Source organism: Nansenia antarctica (genome assembly GCF_963989245.1).
Source record: "Nansenia antarctica genome assembly, chromosome: 6".
NCBI classification, from domain to species: Eukaryota; Metazoa; Chordata; class Actinopteri; order Argentiniformes; family Microstomatidae; genus Nansenia; species Nansenia antarctica.
This window is the reverse complement of record NC_137676.1, coordinates 65792174-65812732: the sequence shown is the minus strand read 5'-3', so window position 1 is coordinate 65812732 and position 20559 is coordinate 65792174. Positions and strand designations below refer to the sequence as shown.

Genomic DNA, 20559 nt, shown 5'->3' with positions numbered 1-20559 from the left:
TACTTACTCTCATGCAACAAATCGTAAGGCATAGGCCTATCAGTATTCTATAGTTTGACCCTATACATACGTGTGTTGCTGATTTCAAACACGAATCTGTTTAAGAGTCATGCATTTTTAACTAACGTTTCAACGCGTTAATCAACCAGCTAAAGGCTAAACTAAAGGCAGGCGTTATGTGAGGACTGGGGTATGGTGTGTGTGTGTGTGTGTGTGGGGGGGGGCTGTCTGCACTGAAGTTGAAGTTAAGCAGACAGTTCAATAGAACAGTTGTTCTCCTAAGAGGTAGATGTAGGCTATTCTATTTGAGCAACAACGTTATTAGTATTGAACTGCAAAGTTACTGTGACATTAGGCCAGGGGTCTAAAACAATGGGCACTTTGCTGTGGAGTGGCAGCAGCCAAGTACTTGACAGACCAAATGCATAAACATTATAGCCTACCAGTAATTGTGCTTTTAATCATTAAAATAATGAATTGCTATTGGCAAAACAATCAATGTTTTAGAAGTTTCAGTAGTTTGGGTGACACATTGAAAGCATCGGTGAGGGTCAGGGTCTTAGTATGTTACATGACCAAATCTTTCAAATGTTATCATGTATGTATGTGTGTGTTAAGACCGCACAGACTCACGTCGTCAAGATGAAGTCCGCTATTGCAAGAGGAGATCTCAATATCCACGTACCTCTTCCACTGCTTATCCCAAATCTATTTATAGCAAACGGGTCCCGCGTTGTGACAGACGAATACTTTGACCAGATATGGTTCCTTCTCGGACCGGTCGAGTCACACTATGGGGTCGCTTCATCCAAGGGAAAATAACGCTCGCAACTAACAAACAAAAACATTCATGGCACGCGCGGATATCCTATAATGTTGACAACTCGGGCTGAAATTAAATACTCAACTTTCCTTTCAACTTCTCTTTCCGTGGTTGGCGTACTGTGTGTAACACTCCCTCAAAGGCTAAGTCAACTTTCGGTACACCCCCTCGCTGGCCTGCCACTCCAGTGATGTCATTGCTTCGGTCCGAGGCAAGCGCGCATAGAACAATAAATAACAATAATACCTTCATTTGTATAGAACTTTTCTAAACAAATGCTAACTGTGCTGTATATTTCTCTTCCAAATAACACTCGGATCCGTCGCCCAATAAATTCTCCCAACGCTAATACTAAATAAGTAATACTCTTTTAGGCTACTCTATTATCTTACGAAAATAAATATAATTATGGAAGACATTTTGAAAGCAGGGAACATTAATAAAATGAACAAGCAAAGCATGGAATGTATTTGTTATCCTACTCATAACAATCATTTAGAATGAGAAAATATGATAATGCCTTCCAAGCACAAAACTTTGTATAACTCCACATTCACTCAATTTCTGCATTTTATTTTTTAAGTAGTGTGAGATCATGCAAAAAGAAAAACAAGTGCACAGCAAAAGCTCAGGCATTTAAAGATCTAAAGGATCAGAAAAAAGGAAACAAATAAAGTAACACACTAAAACAATAACAGCCACAAATTAAATTAACAAAGAGATAAATGGCTTAATGTGTGAAGAACAAAAGCTGGTGCTAAATAACTGAAAATAGGGATTGAAAACAGAACAATACACCCAGCTCTGGAATAAGATTATTATTATTAAACACACACACACACCAGAGAGTCCTAGGCAGCGGTACTGAGCTCCTGGGGGAACTCAGCCATGATGTGGTGCAGCCAGACGTCCGTGTCTGTCGCCGTGTCCACCACAAAGATGGACACCTTCCTGTCCCAGGGCAGGGCTGCGTCCTGGACCGACTCGATCTGAGCCACCAGGCCCTTCTTCTCCACGTGGCTCCTGAACACGATGGAGGCCGCCTCCGACCACTGCCTCTGCTCGACACCTGGGGAGGAAGAGGCCAATCAGACGAGCCTGATCTGATCATCTGACACTGTTACATTTCCTGAAATTAGATTGAGGCGTCCAGACCACTGCCTCAACACTGGTGTTGTTGCATCCCACGAGTCTAAAAGTGCTTCCTGTCTCCTCATCCACACACTGATCTGACAGACCTGGCTGACCTGGCTGATCCACACACTGATCTGACAGACCTGGCTGACCTGGCTGATCCACACACTGATCTGATAGACCTGGCTGACCTGGCTGATCCACACACTGATCTGATAGACCTGGCTGACCTGGCTGATCCACACACTGATCTGATAGACCTGGCTGACCTGGCTGATCCGCACACTGATCTGATAGACCTGGCTGACCTGGCTGATCCACACACTGATCTGATAGACCTGGCTGACCTGGCTGATCCGCACACTGATCTGATAGACCTGGCTGACCTGGCTGATCCACACACTGATCTGATAGACCTGGCTGATCCACACACTGATCTGACAGACCTGGCTGATGAAAGCACATTGCTGTGGGGGATGGGGGGGGGGGGTCTAGTAAGCTCAGTGCAGATAAAGGAGGGGAAAACAGGGGAATGCCAAAGACCGGTCTTATTTATCAACCGGCAATCAATTCATCAATTTACTCTCAGCAGGGACTTCCCACACCTTCTGAAACATCAAATTCAAGCACTTTTCAAGGACTTTCAAGACTCAATTACCTCAAATTCAAGGACCCCAACACGGCATAGTTTGAGACAGATCTAGATGAGAATTTATATAATAGGAACTATCCGCTCACAGACAACAATTAAAAAGAGAGGCTTGAATGTGTGAACACTAGATGGTCTGTTGCCTTCTCTACCACAGCACAGCAAAACAATATATTGTGAAATATGTGTTAAGTTAAGCAATGTGACTTATCTGCCATAATTACGTAAAACAGTCAATGTGATCAATTCATTTCAATTCATTTCAATTCATTTCTCAGCTCATTTCTTTGATGATGATGATGATGATGATGATGATGATGATGTGATGAATCAGGGCCATCATATCTCAGCGTCCACTCACCAGCCAACTGTGCAGTGATGCCTTGGAAGGGGAGCTGTCTAAACTCCTCAATCAGAGGCTGCAGCTGGGTGCACCTGACTAGCTCATGTTTTCCGTAATCCAGCTCGTACACAGACACCAGGCCGTTAGGCAGCAGCCCCTTCACCACCACCCGGTGCCAGCTGGGAAAGGAGGGGGAAGGGAGAGCGTCAGAAAATCTCCCAAAATAAACGTCATTGTTTTGTTGCCCATAACTTATCAGAAGGTATAACATAAACCAGGGGGGTATTCCATCAACGTTGCTAAAGGATAATCCAGGCTTATTTTTTCATGAGATCAAAATAAGCCTCCTTCCTTTAGCGACGTTGATGGAATACCCCCCTGGACCTGTTTGTCAGAGACTAAACATATAGTGCAAGGCAACAGTTTCTAAAACCAGCTGATATTTTTGAAGGGTCAAAAATCGAAGACGTCAAATGCCTCTGGGAGTTGAACCGCATGCCCAACTGCAGATGTGGTCATGGCCTCCAGGTCAGGCTGTGTGGAGGACCGAAGCAGGCGAGAGTGGCACTGTGCCATGCTGTAAACTTGCCAGCACCACTATGTTAACGTTTCAAGGCGAATTAAACTATACATTTAGTAATGACGGAGTAACGCTCTTTGATCGCCAACGGCATCGTCGTTAAAAAGGAATGCGAAAGAGCTATGATGTTTCCTGAGTTTATTCAGCGTTTTAGCGTATTAAGGAAAATCCCCAAAACACAATTGATGTAATCTATAAACAAACCATACGGCTTTCTTTGTTGTTGTTGTTGTTGTTTTTCTTATTCCATGCATTAGCCTACAATGAGTCTGGCCTCTGATTTCTACCTCCATCAGCCTCCCCTGATGTACTCACTCTTTCTCCATTTTGGCGGCGTAGATCTCGCCTTTCCTCACATCCTCTACTCTGGTCCCCTCCTCTGTCTTGTTGTAGTAGAGGATCATCTCTCCCAACAGAACCTCCAGCTTATGCAGATCCTGCCAGGCCAGAAACACAAAGTGGCCCGGGTGACAGGCCACAGACACATAGATATCCAGGTTCTGGCCCGTCGGAGGAAGCTCCAGGAGAGGGGGCAGCCGCAGCGACTGTCCCCTGGCCGAAGTGACCCCCCTGGGGGCGACTTCGTCCACCGTCAACCCCTCTGATCCCTGGGCTGGGGTTGGGTGCGGCACAGGGCTGGTCAGGGACAGCTCCACCATCCCCATCTTGGTGAGGTCACAGTCACCGCCACCAGAGCTCAGAGGGTTAGGGTTCCTCTGGCTGGGCCACTTCCACAGATCAGAGTGCGCCATCTGGTGGTTGATGCTGGTCTTCACCTCTAATGGAGTGCCATTAGAGGTGAACATGTAGATGTGAACCAGCTTGGCTTCATCCAGCTTGGAGATCTGAAGTGCAGAAAGAAGGGAGAAGGGTTGAAAAAACAAAAATCTGATCCAAAATTAGCCCGTCATAAAAAGTATAGATATAGGATATAGCTCCACTATAAGGATTGAAATTAGTTACACCACTGTAACTTTCTTCCTAGCAGAGCAAGAACTTCATCTTAAACGAACTGTGCATCTGAGTACATACACTTTTCAACAATATCTGTGTTTGTCCAAAAATAGATAGATATAGAAAGATAATACATGTGTTTGGCTATCATTCTCCACACTTGTTACACTATTAAGTGTGTGTGTGTATATGTATATATATATATATATATATATATATATATATATATATATATATATATGTATGTGTAATATGTCAGGGTTCCCACACCTTCTGAAACATCAAATTCAAGCACCTTTCAAGGACTTTCAAGACTCAATTCCCTCAAATTCAAGGACCCAACACGGCATAGTTTGAGACAGATCTAGATGAGTAATAGGAATTATGTGCTCACAGACAACAATTAAAAAGAGATTGAATGTGTGAACACTAGATGGTCTCTTGCCTTCTCTACCACAGCATAGCAAAACAATATGTGAAATATGTGTAAAGTTAAGCAATACAGAGACTAAGCTAAGTAAAACATTTTTGAATATATATATTATTTTTTTAGAGAGAGAGAGAGAGGGGAATTCAAGCACTTTCAATGACCCATGTCTATTCTCAAAAACTTTTAAGACCGTGATTTTTTTCCTCAAATTCACAAACATTCAAGGATTTCAAGGACCCGTGGGAACCCTGTATGTAAAGATACAACTGTGTGAATTACCTTTATGCTACAGTCCGTGGAGTTGTGGACAGCAGCTCTCAGCCAGAGGAGAGCTTCACGAGGCCAGGCTCTCCCCACTGACATACCCTCCAGACAGCACTTGATCGCCTATAATAATAATAATAATATTAACACTGGTCTGGGAACCACTGCATTAGACTTATAGCTTTTCTAGACACTCAAACACGCTTAGACACACATTATAGACACAAGAGCACACTTCTACGATGCCCAACTGAGAAGGTAACCACATTTCTTGGGGAAAAAAGAATTAGCATTTCAAAATAAGAGTTGAAGTCTGTGGGTGTCGCTTCGGCGTCTGGTGTGTGGCTGTCTCACCTGGTGTGGGATGACCATGAGCTCATGTAAGAAAGGTGTGGGGATCTCCCTTAGCTCGATGACCTCCACAGAGGCAGGGGTTCCCAGGTCAACGAACCGAATATCCAGAACTCTGCCACCACAGTGGAGGTAGGTGATCTGACACAGGAGAATGGGACACAACATAGTTTTTGAGCATGCGTGGCATTCGGTGGAGACACTACATACCTCCATGAACATATCTGGGCAAGAGAACAGTGTTGTATTATCATAGAAATCATTGAAAATTTTCCAATCTTGCTGAATAATTCAATTAATTTTAATTCTGAAAAAGGGACTCTTACAGTACCTCCACTCTGGACCATTTCCCATTGTGGCGGGCGAGGCAGCACATTCCACAAAACGGCTTCGACACCAACGACTCTGACGTGACCTGTCCCACAGCAACGGTCCAACTTCAATATAAGCTACTTACAATAAAACACAAATGGTATGCTAGTGTACCAGTCTTCATCTACCTGGGATATGAAGAAGGCTTCAATCTTCTTCAAAATGTCATTCAGCTTCACCTGCCCTCGTGAGGGCAGCTGGCAGAAGATGGTCTGATCAGTGCATATGTTGGTCACACGCACTTTCATGTACATGCTGTTGACCTACAAGAGAAAACACAAAAGCTCCACATTACACGATTCACCACAATCAGTAATTTGTGAAACCATTTTTGAATGTGTAAATGTATTACCATCGATTCTTAAAGATGTATTGTAGTCCCTATTTTTTGCTTAAAAATGTTAATGTAACATCACAATGCTCAGCAGGTACCCTTGGTTATTCCATTGGCGTTTATGAAAGTAAACCGATGAATGAAAATGCTGTAGGCTTGTAAAAAATATTTGCATTAGCTTGAGATCTTGAAAACCAGAATTTCAAATCTCTCGACTGAGATTCTAGAAGCGAAGGAAGTCCAACCTAGGGTTGGAAATTATTGTTATTTATTCAAATACATTTTTGGAAATTATTGAAATTATTCGGAAAGTTGTCTGCGCCCCCCCCCGGCACTTAAGTTTTTACTTATTAACTGAAGCTCCTTGGTTTACGACCTAACCTGCTGTAGAAAGCAAGTCCCCGGATGATGACATGCTACCAACCTGCAGAGGGCTTGCCATGGACTGATCCTGGAGGGCGAGGAGACAGGCAGCGTTGACATTGACATCAACATCGTGCAACGTGTTGTACAGCACCACCAGTGCCCCGTCCTTCCCCAGGGTCTCCAGCAGGAGGATCTTACCAACCGCCAGGGACTCCAGAGCCGCCAGCACAGCAGGCTCTGTCATAAAGCTCTCCAGGCCTGCAGAGAGAACACCACAGACAGACATCACTCAGGAGAACAGAGCAATAGAAGAGGATGATTGCTTCATCGATACGCTCCGAAGGTCCACGCGTCAGAAACTGAGGTTTGTAAGTTACCTGCTAGGCTGCAGTTGGCAGCTTGGAATGGCAACTGGAAGAAGTCCTTGTGCAGGTGGAGGAGCATGCTTTTGCGAACGACTTCTGAGAATCCATGGTCCACATAGTACACCTGCAGGGGCAAGATTACGCCTGGTCAGAAATGGGGGCTTGGATTTGCAGTGGACCTTTATTTAAATGTTTTGCAACGTTTATCTCAAGTACATACGTATACATACATACATACATGATAAGCAATGCTTACGAAATCATACAACACTGATGACAATTAAAATATTTTCATTTGATTTCCTGGAGGCTTGCTATGGGTCAAATCCTCACTCAAGACTCGGGTGCTTGAAAAGCACCCAGGAGAATGAGTAAACTGTCTATACCTGTTTAAACTGTCAACGCAGCTAAACAAACCAGTGGTCTATGGACAACCACGCTGTCTCAACACTAAAGGGACGGATCTTTTCTTACAATGCGTTTAATATGAAATTATTATTATTACTACATGCCATTTAGCTGACGCTTTTATCCAAAGCAACTTACATTGCAGCGAGTGCATACATTTCATTTTATTATTACTACATGCCATTTAGCTGACGCTTTTATCCAAAGCAACTTACATTGCAGCGAGTGCATACATTTCATTTTATTTCGTTTATATTGTCCCAGCGGGAATCGAACCCCAAACCTATGTGTTGTTAGCACCATTCTCTACCAACCGAGCCACAGAGGACCCCACAACAGACGTCCAAATCAAGCCCGAAAAATAAACTAAACTGTGTGTATAATATGACTGATGATGATATTATCATTATAATAATATGACTGTGGTTCTTATGTTCACCCAACTGATGTTGGCATAAATAGGGTATGAAAGACTTTACCTTGACCTGACCGTCACTCGTGACCTCACCGACTTGGGCTCGGATGACCTCCTCTCCACCTTCGAACCTCACGGCAACCAGTTCCCCCACGGCAGGGTTGAGTAAGGGCTTCTGTGCGCCGAGTCGGCTGTAGAGTATCTGCATGGTGTCTTCCATCGCCTCCTGGGCGTCAGAATATTCCTTGCCTATGTACCTGAGGATCATGGTACATACACAAGGTTGGCGCAGTTTTGAAGGAACTCTTCTCTTTGGGGTCACATTTACAAAACCCCCGAATGACGTTTTGCCGCGCAGGAAGAATAACTTCACGGAAACATGCACTCAAAAACCATCTAGATCGACGGCAACAGATATATTATAGAAAGGCAAATGTACAAAAAAAAGTGAACCATCTCTTCAGAATGTTTGGCTACCACTGTGAGAAGCTCAATGACTCTGACCTTCAGAGTCATAAATACTTTATACACATCACCAGTCTCAGTTCACCTGAATGTATTTGCCTGATCCATATTTAATTTTTCGCTCCTCCTCACAATATGAACTTTGGCATCTACCTGATGATGACATCTTTGGTGCTGGCTTCCACCACCAGCACAGAGGAGTACTGCTCCTTGGGCTTAACCAGCGGGGGCACCAGGGGGCTGGCCGACGGGGGGTTGGTGGCACGGGGGACCTGCTGGGCTCTGCTCTTGTCCTCCGTGGGGAGGGCGTAGAGAATGGCCTTCTTCTTGTTGTCAAGAAAGGGGTACTCCACGGTGCACACGTCCAGCAGCAGCGACAGGTTGTCTAGTTCGGGGAAAGGAGTCTTGAAGGTTTCCTGGAAGAGCTTGGGGAGGGCGTGGGCCCACAGGCCATGGATGTACTTGGACAGGAGCTCTTTGAGTTTGAGGCAAATGTCCGGTGGGACTGTTGCAGCCGTCTGGGAGGGGGGGGTAGGAGGGGTTTGTGACGTTGTGCCGACAGTGGCTGATTTCGCTGGAGGGGTGATGCTGGGGGCTTTGGACAGAAGGGGGAAAACCAGTCGGTCGTCTCGTTTAGTGCTGTTGATCCATTCAATCTGGAACACAATTTTATTTTATTTTTTATTTAACCAGGCAGGCATTGTAGGCATTTACATTGGCGGCCTGGCAAAAGACAAAAGCCTCTTAGGGGGAGGGGGGGCTGAAAATAAATCAGGTTACATGTTAAAACAAAAGAGCACACACAACAGACAGTGGCACACATCCAAGCATTTCCAGCACAGTTAAAAGATAGACAAATACAGACATCTCCAACACCTCCTCCACTTACATACAGTCACAGCATCAGTTATAAGTTAGGGGAAGCGGTGTCATTCTACTCATAACTCACACCAACTGCACATTTCTCATACAACTCAAATCATGATCTGAAAACTTCACATGAATTTGGCAACTTCTTCACAGGTGGAGTGTGTCTTAACACAGACTGTTCTATTCAAAACTAGTTTTGATTTAACTGCTGGGTCCTTTATATGATCTACTGTACTGTACTGTACTTACTTTAAGCATAGAGGTAAGGAGAGGAAACGTGGGCCAAAGTGTCACCTTAGTTAGTGATTGTCTACAGCAGAGACACAAGATCTCATTAACACAACCTAACTGTGATTTATGATTTATGATTTACTGTAATGACATTTCTATATCTGGGTGAACAATGGAGTTCTAACTGGTATCTGGGTATCTACCAGCCTCAAATACTCATACTTGGCATCACAGCTCGAACCGCACCTCCGACCTCTACTTCAGCAGCGTGTGTGCATGGCGGAACTGCTGCGGCTCTCATGCTTGCGGCTTCCGTACTGGCAGTGCAGCTTTAACAGCAGAGCTGCTACTACCAGCCCTATCTTTGTCGATTGAGGTTTGCCTTTGCATGCATTGCATGCAGAAAATAATGGTGAGAATCAAAATCTCTAGATGGCGTGTCGCGGCAGCCAGCGTGAGACGTGCACCTTGCGCGCTGTATGGCTGCTCTAACCCGTTAACATGGGCGCTGAAATGAAAAGCACACGCACTGCTGAGGTAGAGGTCGGCAGAGAAATGTTTCAATACTACAAAGCGATACTAGTGTCCACCAAATGCACTTTGGCCTGCAAGAAAGTGTGTTTGAAACATAACTTTCACTCCTCTAAGCAACACTGAACCTGGGAGGCCCAAAACCACCTACATTTTAGGCATTTAGCAGACGCCTTATTCCAAAAGCGACTTACAATCAATACATTTGACTAAGCAAGTGAATCATCAATCCACCAGTTGATGGAAGAGTAATCTAGCTCAGGCCAGGGGCCTTTGGCAGTCTCAGTTCACCTGGCGCAGAACTGTGACACAACTGTGCAAACACAAGAGCTGGAACAGATTAACCTGTCATAGGGAAAGGAGCAGGATGCTGCCAAGGACCGAATGCAACGGAGAGAGCTCATTGAAGCCTTATGTCCCAAAGGGGATGAAGAGGAGTAAGGAAGTAATCAATATTGTAATTGTTGCAGTCATACTCACTGAGCAAATGTGCGTCCAGTTCTCCATGTCTATGATGGCCTGGCCGTGTAGTTCCTGGCAGAACATTTTCCGGTACACAGTGGGCAGTTTGGACTGCCAGAGACCACAAGAATACTTGGTCAGGACCTCTATGAGGCGACTCTGAACCAATTCTTGGTCGTAGGTGTTCTTTGGCCTTGGGGAGGGAGCTGGAAAACAGCAGCAAAAACGCTTTACTAGTCTAGTAATAGTTTACTCCACGTTGTGTGGGAAGAGACTAGATTAGTGATTACCTCACCCATAACTGTGGGTAGTCTACATTAGTGATTGACTTAAAGTGGGGAGAAAGAAATGATTAATCTAAAAAGTGTTGGGACAGGCCTATATAAAGGGGTGCGTGGACAATGGGGTTGCACTCACCAGCAGGTTTATCCTGATGGTCACCTGATGGCCCGGAAGGTAGTGGCAACCTCTTGTCTGGACTAAAGACAGAGAGATTGTGTCACCATCAATATGAAGTGTGCCACCATCAACATGAGCAACTTGCTTTGTATCATCAAATAGACTAAATGTTTTGTGAACTACAGTAGGTATCTAATTTGAAACCTATTTCTGACACAGAAGATTACAAAAACAAATGTGTGTGTGAGTGTGTGCGTTTGCATCCATACACACTGACTAAAATTCACATTTATATGTTTGCAATACGGCGATAATATTGTGTATGTATGATGAAATTGTCCCCAATAACATGTTCATTAACCCTTAAATTACCACCCAGTTTTTCTGTGTATGACAATTAAGCAGTGAATTAGGACTTTCCAAAGAGACCTCGAATAAATTATTTCTGGAAAGAAAAAATGTCAACACTCCTATCAATAGTTATGCAATGTTGCCTATATGCATGCCTCTATAGCTATTTTAATGCAAAAAACCCAGTAGAAATTAGAATTTTTACGTAGGAGACTCTTTTGGTGGAGCAGAATATCTGTTTACAGACTTGTGACCTCATTTTTCAGCAAAAACTTCAGACAGTGCATCTACAAGCGGTCATCAGAAGGTGCTAAAAGTGTTTATTGGGGTTAATTGGAGCTCCAAATGGCAACTGCACCAAGGCGATCGAGCACTGCTATTGACTATCCTCCACAAGCACATCCCATGCATATGGACTACCTAAGATTAAGCTCACAGTCACTTATTGTAAATAATGTTATTTGTCAATTATGTTCTGTACTATTGTCATTTTTCTTCTTATCTTGAATTATGCCTATTGCCTTATTGTCTTGTGCTGCAATCACAAGTCATGAACCGAAGCCTAAGAATGTTACCCTCTTACACTTGTGTAATGTGCCAGGTTTATGTCACAATAAACTTGAAACTAAATGAAATAAAGCTTGTTTGAAATAAAGCAGCCTGGTCACTCATGATGTCACAGTAGGTACTTAATGCTCACATCAGTCCGGAGTACCATGTCTGAACGGAATAGGGTGGGCAGGTTACTTAAGCAACGATGACTGAGAGAAATGGGGAATATTAACCTTTTTCTCCTCTCTCCGCTGCTCTCCTCTCGGCTCTCACACACACAGACACATCTTTGCTGCTTCCAATTTTAGTGACAAAAGCCTCACATCCTAATAAAATGTGAATACTGAATCCAGAATCTGGGAGCCTGTGTGTGTGTGTGTGTGTGTGTCTGTGTGTGTCCTTGAGTCCCCTCACCTCTCACACTGCACAGGTGGTTTCTTCATCTGAATGATGGGTCCTCTCTGCTGGGCATCAGGGTTGAACCCAAGACCTCCATAGCCTCTATTAATGTGCGGGCGTCTCCCCATAGATGTCTGGGTCATGAGCCTGCCAGACAGCCCACAGTGCGTTGGTTGACGCAACGACGATGTCCGGGGCTTTTCTGGAAGACAAGTGGGAAGGAGGAGAGACAACAGCCTTCAGGGTTTGAGAAGCTTCATACTACCCCCCCCCCCCGTCAGGTTTTGTTCACACACCAAAATATTGTACAGAGAGCAAGCGAGCGAGAGGGAGAGAGGGCTTTTTAAGGAGTTGTATTCTTAGCTTCCTGTAGAAAGCCGATGTTCTCAGAGGAATACTGGCTGAACTAGGCCAGCCCGTCTCGTTTTCTAGTTCACTGTCTGACCTGCAAGAGCCCAGTTACTAAGTTCTGTTCCAACCATCCATGTCCATAGTTCAGCAGTAGCAAAATGTCTGCCAGAAACATATTGTTAACTATTGTCCTCAAATGAGGCATTTCTCCATCTCTCATTGGACGGCGGTGACAAGAATAGGGGAGGCTGTGGCGCAGGAGGTAGAGCTGCCGTCTAATGATCACAAGGTTGGCAGATCGGCGGTTTGAGCCCCAGCTGGCCACATGTCGAAGTGTCCTTGAGCAAGACACTGAACCCCAAATTGCTCCCAATGAGCGGGCCGGCGCCTTACATGGTAGCTTGCCGCCATTGGTGTGTGAATGAGAGGCCATTGTAAAGCGCTTTGGAATAAGACGCTATATATGTCAGTCCATTTTTATTTATTTTTTTACCTACCGTTAAACAGGAATGAGGAGGGTCTAACCCTGATCGGGCAGTTCACAATCTGTGACCGGCCGGGCCTCTTGGAGGTCCTCTGTCGGGCTACCAGTTGAGCAATGTGTGAAGTCTCTTCCAGGACGCCCGCAAAACACATGAGCTAGAACAAGTTACGGTAGTATGAAGATCACAAAAGGCATGAAGAAAAAAAAACACACCGTAAAACTATTATTGCATGTCAGTATTGCATGCGATGATTTTACAGAGGCCAAAGATTTAATCAAGTTACCAATAATAATACAATTCTGCGTTAAGTGACTGAGTAGCAAATTTATGAGCAGCGGCTATGGAACTTCTGAACTATCTGTGAATAGGATTATATCTGTATACGTGTAGTAGCCTATATGTTGTACACAACATCCAAAGGTCAATATAAATGTCATGTACAGATGAAGTGGTCGTGGCTAGCTACTGTACGTACCCTTCCATTGCGAATCTCCACCCGCACCACCGTGGGGATGCTCCTGAGGTAGGCCTCCATGGAGGGGTAGCCCAGCCGGTTGAGGGGGATGTACTCTCCCGTCAGAGACCTGTAGTCCGTCTGCAGGCGTGCGATGGACACCCCATCTTTATCCGACTGGAGGACAGCCCGGATCAACTTCATCACATCAGTATCAGCCATCCTGCTGAACAACAACAACAACAACACATCATGTTGGAATCATAACACATTGTTCTTTACCTTCACCATTGACTATTCCGTTACAAAACGTGATCTCAAGTAAAGGCCTCAACCTTAGCGACTCCAGTCTCCAGATCGCCATAGGACGCCAGGGCTGTCCAACTTCGCCAAACCTGTACTAATCTGGGACCAAGATTTCTATTTTGTCCTAGACTCAAAGCCTGTAGCTAGCTACAGTTATTAGCCCACAATTGATAACTAACTTGCTCAAAAGATCCATGTTGTTCCACACAAGCTTGATAGCTAGCTAACTTCACAGCTGAGGCTACTCTGAAGAATAACTCAATGATAGAGCCTAGCTAGCTTGCTCTTTTAGCCTAATATTTCGATCCAGGATTATACTTTTTTCGGTTGATATAACGCAAACTACTTTTGTTAAATGTATATCGAGTGATGAACAATGATTTATCATAAAAGTAAAACGTGATCATCACCTGACACCAAGACGCCTTGCTAATTGGCAATCAATGGTGGAAGCCACTGTTTGGACAAATGCTTCTCAATCACGACGAGGCGTCGTCCATTTCAGAGTCTTACTACTAAAATGGATAAATAGTAGTCTACTTTAGGTGATTACCTGACTCCAAGACTGCTGGCACTGTTTGGAAAAGGAGTTTTCTTTTAATCAAAATGACTCTGAGGCCTCGTCGACTGAAGTTCGTTGGACATGAGGTCGACACGACGTCACCTCAATCGCGACGTTGATGCGCGAGACACCACACCTCTCAATCTCAGGGTATCCGCGGTGTCTTGAAAAGTATTAAAAGTTGATGAATCAATTTTGGGAAAATCAAGACCCTTAATAAGTATTAAAAAGTCTTATCACGATTTTATGAGGTCTTGCATTTTGTTGGTATTTTTCTGAATTAGACTCTGAGTTTGAGTCCTAAAAACTTTTAGTAAAAGTTCGTGAATTTATTAGTTTTATAAAAAAAACAAAAGATGAACCGGAAATGGTGTTGTATGATAGTCAACCCTCTCGGGGGTTGCAATCATAATTGCTTTGGACTTTATTAGTTGAATCAGGTGTGCTGGTGGTGGAACAAATATGTGGAGCGGCTGGGGCGCCCCGAGGAGAGGGTTGAGAAACACTATTGCAAACTAAAACTGTTAAGTTAAAAGATGATTTTAATTATTTATTTTCACTGATGTCAACGGTTACAGCTCGAAGTGGCGGTGAAGTCTGGAAAAATATTGACAAGGTCTTTAAAAAGTCTTAGAAAGGTATTGAAATTAACCTCAAGATTCCTGTATATACCCTGTAACAGAAAGTATCAAAACAACAATAAACATTTTCCTCAAGACAGCCTAAAATGTATTTGTGATTTTACTCCAGCCTACGTTATCATCAACATGCTATTCGTTATCGGGGATACAAAAACGTGTCCAGAAAGTTTAATGGGATTTCGGGGTCACAACAAGGCACAGACTGTATGCGTCTAACCGCACTTTTTACAACAACAGGTACAGTAATCTTACTGTGGTGTGTGGTGTGTGTAGATGTGTGTTAATCGTGAATGGTGTGTGTTGTGTGTAGATGTGTGTTAATCGTGAATGGTGTGTGTTGTGTGTAGATGTGTGTTAATCGTAGGGTTGCCACCCCTGTCCCTTAAAATACGGAATCGTTCCGTATCTGACAGTTAAAAGATGCGTCCCGTTTTGAACCAATACGGAACGCTGTTTGTTCCGTATTTTCAATCCACCCGCATTGCGTGATTCCTCCAATATATCCATACAGAGCTGCCAAGTCTTTTATTTTTGAAAAAAAATCCTACCCGTGTGTGGTGTTCGGGTCAACCGGACCCGTTTTACATTTTTACTTGGTGAGAAATGGTACGTACAAGAATACATTTGATCAATATGAAACTCCATGGCCTTGGCTTATTTTCTATGAAAAACATGTAAAAGTGTTTTTTTTTTTTTTACACATCCTACAATACCCCAACACATTTATGTCCTTCATAAGATCTTCGGGTCATTTAGGCCCGGATGCACAGAGACACACAGAAACATACACACACTCACACTGACACTCACTCACACACCTCTGCTCGAGCTTTCCCGTGCCAAGAAGCCGTCTGCTCTCGCACTTTTTACCCTTTGAAGTGCAACATTGTAAACATTTTTACATTTTCTTGCACTGTACAGAACGTATGCAGCAACTGCAAAAAGTACATTTGAGGTACACACACTGTCACATTCTGTGCTTCATGTGTTGTGTAGACAGGCATACCCATGCACACACAATTGTAGCCAGTGGTATTTCAGAATTATTTGGGATTTTTCAGACATAATACTGTATTTCGACAGTGACAGTGAAAACAGTGTACATTCCGTTCGTGTTTTGTGATTCAGCATTTGCAGAAATTTGAGAGATGTATTTCATAGCTATTGGCAAAAACAATCTTAGTTTGGTTCTTTCATTTCTATTCTTGTTCATCACCTGTATTTTCTTTACAGCTTTGATTATAATTAGATAAATGTGAAATTCAATTGAGAATATAAATTAAAAATAATAAACAGCAATGAAAACATTGTTTCATTTACATTTTTCCTAGATAAGTATGATTTATGACACCCAGGTCTTTATTATAGTGGATTTTGCATTTTCAAAGTTAGGGACATCATGTGCGTAAAAACGCTTCTACTCATCATGCTGTCGTTCGGCCCCACCTATTCCCAGGGGTCTGACACTTTGTGGGTTGTTACTAAGCATCTTCTGCTCCAGCCTCTCCAAAGGGCAGCCCCCTAGATCCACTAGAACAAAATATATGCACTTTTGAATGTGTACACAGTACCTATTGTGCATTATTGGGTACAGTACCTGTTTGTGCCCACAGGAGGCGCCCTTTAATATTATGAGCTATTTTGGGGCTTTCTTGCGCCCTGAGTATACCCCCTTGTATGGGTCACCCTTGGGACTAGGAGCACCGTGTCAAGACAAGTGCTTTTAAAACCCCAATGATGTCCCGGGTCAACTTGACCCGAACACTACGAAAGGGTCCAAAAAGTGAACACCACACAAGGGTTAAATAAAGCTACCGGACACGAGTTTCGTGGCATCTTTCTGCACACGCGTTAACTTGAGTCTGCAATCGAAGCGGGAGGCGCGCGCTGCTGGAAGAACCTGTGTTCACGCGAGTCTTAGAACGTAGCAAGCAGCGTTGCCAGATTGGGCTACTTTTGGTCACGCTGGACGGGTGGATTCGGCAGCTTTTAGACTGGTTGGGCTGGAAATTGTCAATTCCGTCTGGCAACCCTGGTAGCAAAATATGTGCATACGTATCTGGTAGCCTGGTACTTTCAAATCGCAAGTTGTTTCATCCTCTGTTCTCTTTTTCGGGGTGATGGAGGAGAGATTGGCAGTGAAATTCCAGATAAAATCCATGATGGGACTTTGCTCATCATCCTCCGTCCTCACACTCATGTTTTTCCCCCTCCATTAATCTTCTGAATCAGAATCAGAATCAGAATCAGAAGACTTTATTGCCATGACATGTAAACATGTTAGGAATTTGGTTTGGAACAATGGAGCACGGTTTACAGCAGGACAGGTGCAAGACAGGACAAGACAGTGCAAACCAACATCAAAGTGCAAGAGTCATAATTAATATAAATATAAAGTGCAGAGATCAGTGTTCAAGTGATCATATCCAGACAGTCCAAAGCTCTCTGGGTGGGGGTGGAGGGAGGGTAGATAGATAGGGGTCAGGTCAGGGGGGGGGGGGGGGGCCAGCGGCATTTAGGAGCCGGATGGCTGTGGGGAAAAAGCTGTGTGTATGTCGGGCCTTCACAGTTTTTAGGGACCGCACCCTCCTGCCTGAGGGGAGCGGGGCGAAGAGACCGTGTCCTGGGTGTGCGGTGTCAGCCATGATCTTCCTGGCCCTCCCCAAAGCCCTACTTTTAAACAGGGCCTCAAGGGGGGGCAAAGGGCAGCCAATCACCCTCTCCGCCGAGCGTATCACCCGCTGCAGCTTGGCCTTGTCCTTGGCCGCTGCGGCGGGGAACCAGATGATGATGGCGGAGGTGACGATGGACTCAATGATGGCCGTGTAGAAGTTCACCAGCGTGGTCTTTGGAAGGTGGAATTTCCTGAGCTGCCTCAGGAAAAACAGTCTCTTCTGGGCCTTTTTTGTGAGGGCGTCGATGTTGGGCCCCCACTTCAAGTCCCGAGAGACTGTCACCCCAAGGAAGCGGCATGACTCCACTGTGGTGACTGGAGTGCCTCCCAGTATGATTGGAGAGGGAGGGGGTGGGTTCCTCCTGAAGTCCACTATCAGCTCCACTGTCTTAAGAGCATTCAGCTCTAGGTTGTTCCGGGTGCACCAGGAGACCACCGAGTCAATCTCGCTCCTGAAAGCAGATTCATCCCCCCTGGAGATGAGCCCTACCAGGGTGGTATCGTCCGCGAACTTGAGGAGCTTGACCGACTGGTGGCTGGAGGTACAGCAGTTGGTGTAGAGGGAAAACAGGAGGGGAGACAGGACGCAGCCCTGCGGGGAACCGGTGCTGATGGTCCTCAGCTCAGAGATGGACTTCCCGAGCTTCACCCGCTGGGTCCTGTTGGACAGAAAGTTCGTGATCCACCTGCAGGTGTAGTCAGGCACCTGCAGTGCAGAGAGCCCACACTCCAGTATGGGTGGCAAGATAGTGTTGAATGCCGAACTGAAGTCAACAAACAGGATTCTGGCGTAGGTCCCGGCCGTGTCCAGATGTTCTAGGACATGGTGTAGAGCCATGTTGACCGCGTCCTCCACGGACCTGTTGGCTCTATACACGAACTGCAGGGGGTCTAGGAGAGGGTCTGTGATGGACTTCAGGTGGGCAAGGACGAGGCGTTCAAAGACCTTCATGACTACAGAGGTCAGGGAAACGGGTCTGTAGTCATTCAGGCCTGTGATCCTCGACTTTTTGGGGAATGGGATAATGGTGGAGGTCTTGAAGCAGGCTGGTACCTGACAGCACTCCAGGGAGGAGTTGAAGATGTTGCTGAACACAGGGGACAGAGTGTGAAAACGGATTGTATCCTTTATCTCAGAGACACTATGGCATTCCGTTTCGGCATAGGCCTATTCACTTAATATTGATTGATTGATTGATTGATTGAAAACTTTATTAGAAGATTTGCAGAAGTAGGTACATGAAAGTACATATTACATACAAGGTCAACTAACAGGATAAAAACCCAAGAAAGCCACTGGCTTATTTCAATTGGGGTCCTTGATTCTGATATTCACTTAATTTGGGTGAGATGATAGGCCTACTTTGCAACTTTACAGTTTTGGTAACTGTTTTTTGTTTCTCTACTGTAACATAATATAACATTGTTATTATTATTATTATTATTATTAATTACAATGTACAATACAAATACAACAATTGGGGGTCCCTCAACATCAATCCCAAAGGCCTCATTCGGACCCAGGAAAAACCCTGGTATGTCCTGTATAACATGATAGCCATCTATGAGCAATGCACTGTATATAAGATGATGACCACGGGTCTTTCTGCTGCTGACCAAGGGGCTGAGCCCTGTTGATATAGAATTTTCTTTTAGACTCTGTAGGCTACTGTATTTGTTTATTAAGACTTACATAAATATGATATATTGTCTGAATTTGTCTTGTTTTATCAAATGTTCCAATTCATTTTATTTCTTGTGCTGGTTTATTATGAACAACATGTAAAATTGCAGGAAACTAGCACAAATAATTGTGTGGGAGAGAGGGGCCGCCACTGCCAAAACGTGCACAGTTTTGGGTCGCTCCACCGCCAAAAAATCTCACCCCAAACTTTTGGTGAAACTTGGCAGCCCTTAAGGCTTTATTGAAACGATGTTTAACTTATGATTTACTAGCACTGGCGCCCCCACCCCGCCCTTGGGCCCGTGGTGGTCGTGGTCCCGAGAAGCGGGGCCCCTACTGAGAGGGGTGTCCCTTATTTCTCTGACTGAAAGGTGGCAACCCTAGTTGGTGTGTGTTGTGTGTAGATGTGTGTTAATCTTAATCGTGAGTGGCGTGTGTTGTGTGTAGATGTGTGTTAATCGTGAGTGGTGTGTGTTGTGTGTAGATGTGTGTTAATCGTGAGTGGTGTGTGTTGTGTGATGTGCATGTGTGTAGATGGACCTGCCCTTCTCTGGTTTCGAGTTAACCTTCGTTATCATCGCCTTCACCGTGTTAACGCTCTTTGCCTTGGTCTCTGTCTGCACTGATCAAGGTACACACACATACACACACACACACACACACACACACACAGACATAGACATAGACATGCACATACACATTCACATACACATACACATACACATACACATACACACACACATTAATGAAGATAATCATGGGTGTGTGCGTGCGTGTGTGTGTGTGTGTGTGTCGACTTGCAGAGAAAGAGGCACATGAAGAAAAGGAGAAGTCCCACAGAGAGAGAAAGCAGCGATCATCCAGAAGGCCTCTCATAAAGCCCCTCACACACACACACACACACATAACGTGTGACGACATGAAGCATCACCTGTTTGCCACTGGGTGGCGCTGTTCCTTAATAAACTCTGTGCCTCTCTGTGGTTAAGTTCCTCTGCTTATCCACCAAACACAACCCAACAAGTCATTGTACATCATCAGTTATTACCATAACCCTGACATTACCAATATAATCCTATATAGTAATATGTTATATATAATATATTATTATATATATAGTGTATATATACTCATATATATAGTATTGATGTTTACTGCAAAGAGATGACAAAAGAGGATTGTGTGTGTATGTGTGTGTGTGTGTGTGTGTGTGTGTGTGTGTGTGTGTGTGCGTGTGTGTGTGTGTGTGTGTGTGTGTGTGTGCGTGCGTGTGTGTGTTCTGGGGGGAATGACTGAGTGACTTCTGCCCTCTTTACTTGGTGATGCTCTCCTCTATTGAGACCGACCCCCTCCC

The 20559-nt window shown here is 44.5% G+C and overlaps 1 protein-coding gene across 1 annotated transcript; it reads right to left on the bottom strand.

Moving 5' to 3' along the window:
* Positions 1-1674: 1674 nt before the first annotated feature.
* tdrd7a (tudor domain containing 7 a) lies at positions 1675-20267 on the bottom strand (the record flags this gene model as incomplete). Its single annotated transcript, XM_080534778.1, has 17 exons — positions 1675-1892; positions 2968-3128; positions 3845-4374; positions 5532-5669; positions 5860-5943; positions 6029-6163; positions 6659-6858; positions 6978-7089; positions 7853-8045; positions 8407-8909; positions 10366-10553; positions 10765-10826; positions 12064-12250; positions 12897-13038; positions 13360-13564; positions 18208-18609; positions 20254-20267. The coding sequence occupies 17 exons, from the start codon at positions 20265-20267 to the stop codon at positions 1675-1677; spliced, it is 3474 nt and encodes a 1157-aa protein (XP_080390904.1).
* Between the last annotated feature and the right edge of the window lie 292 nt (positions 20268-20559).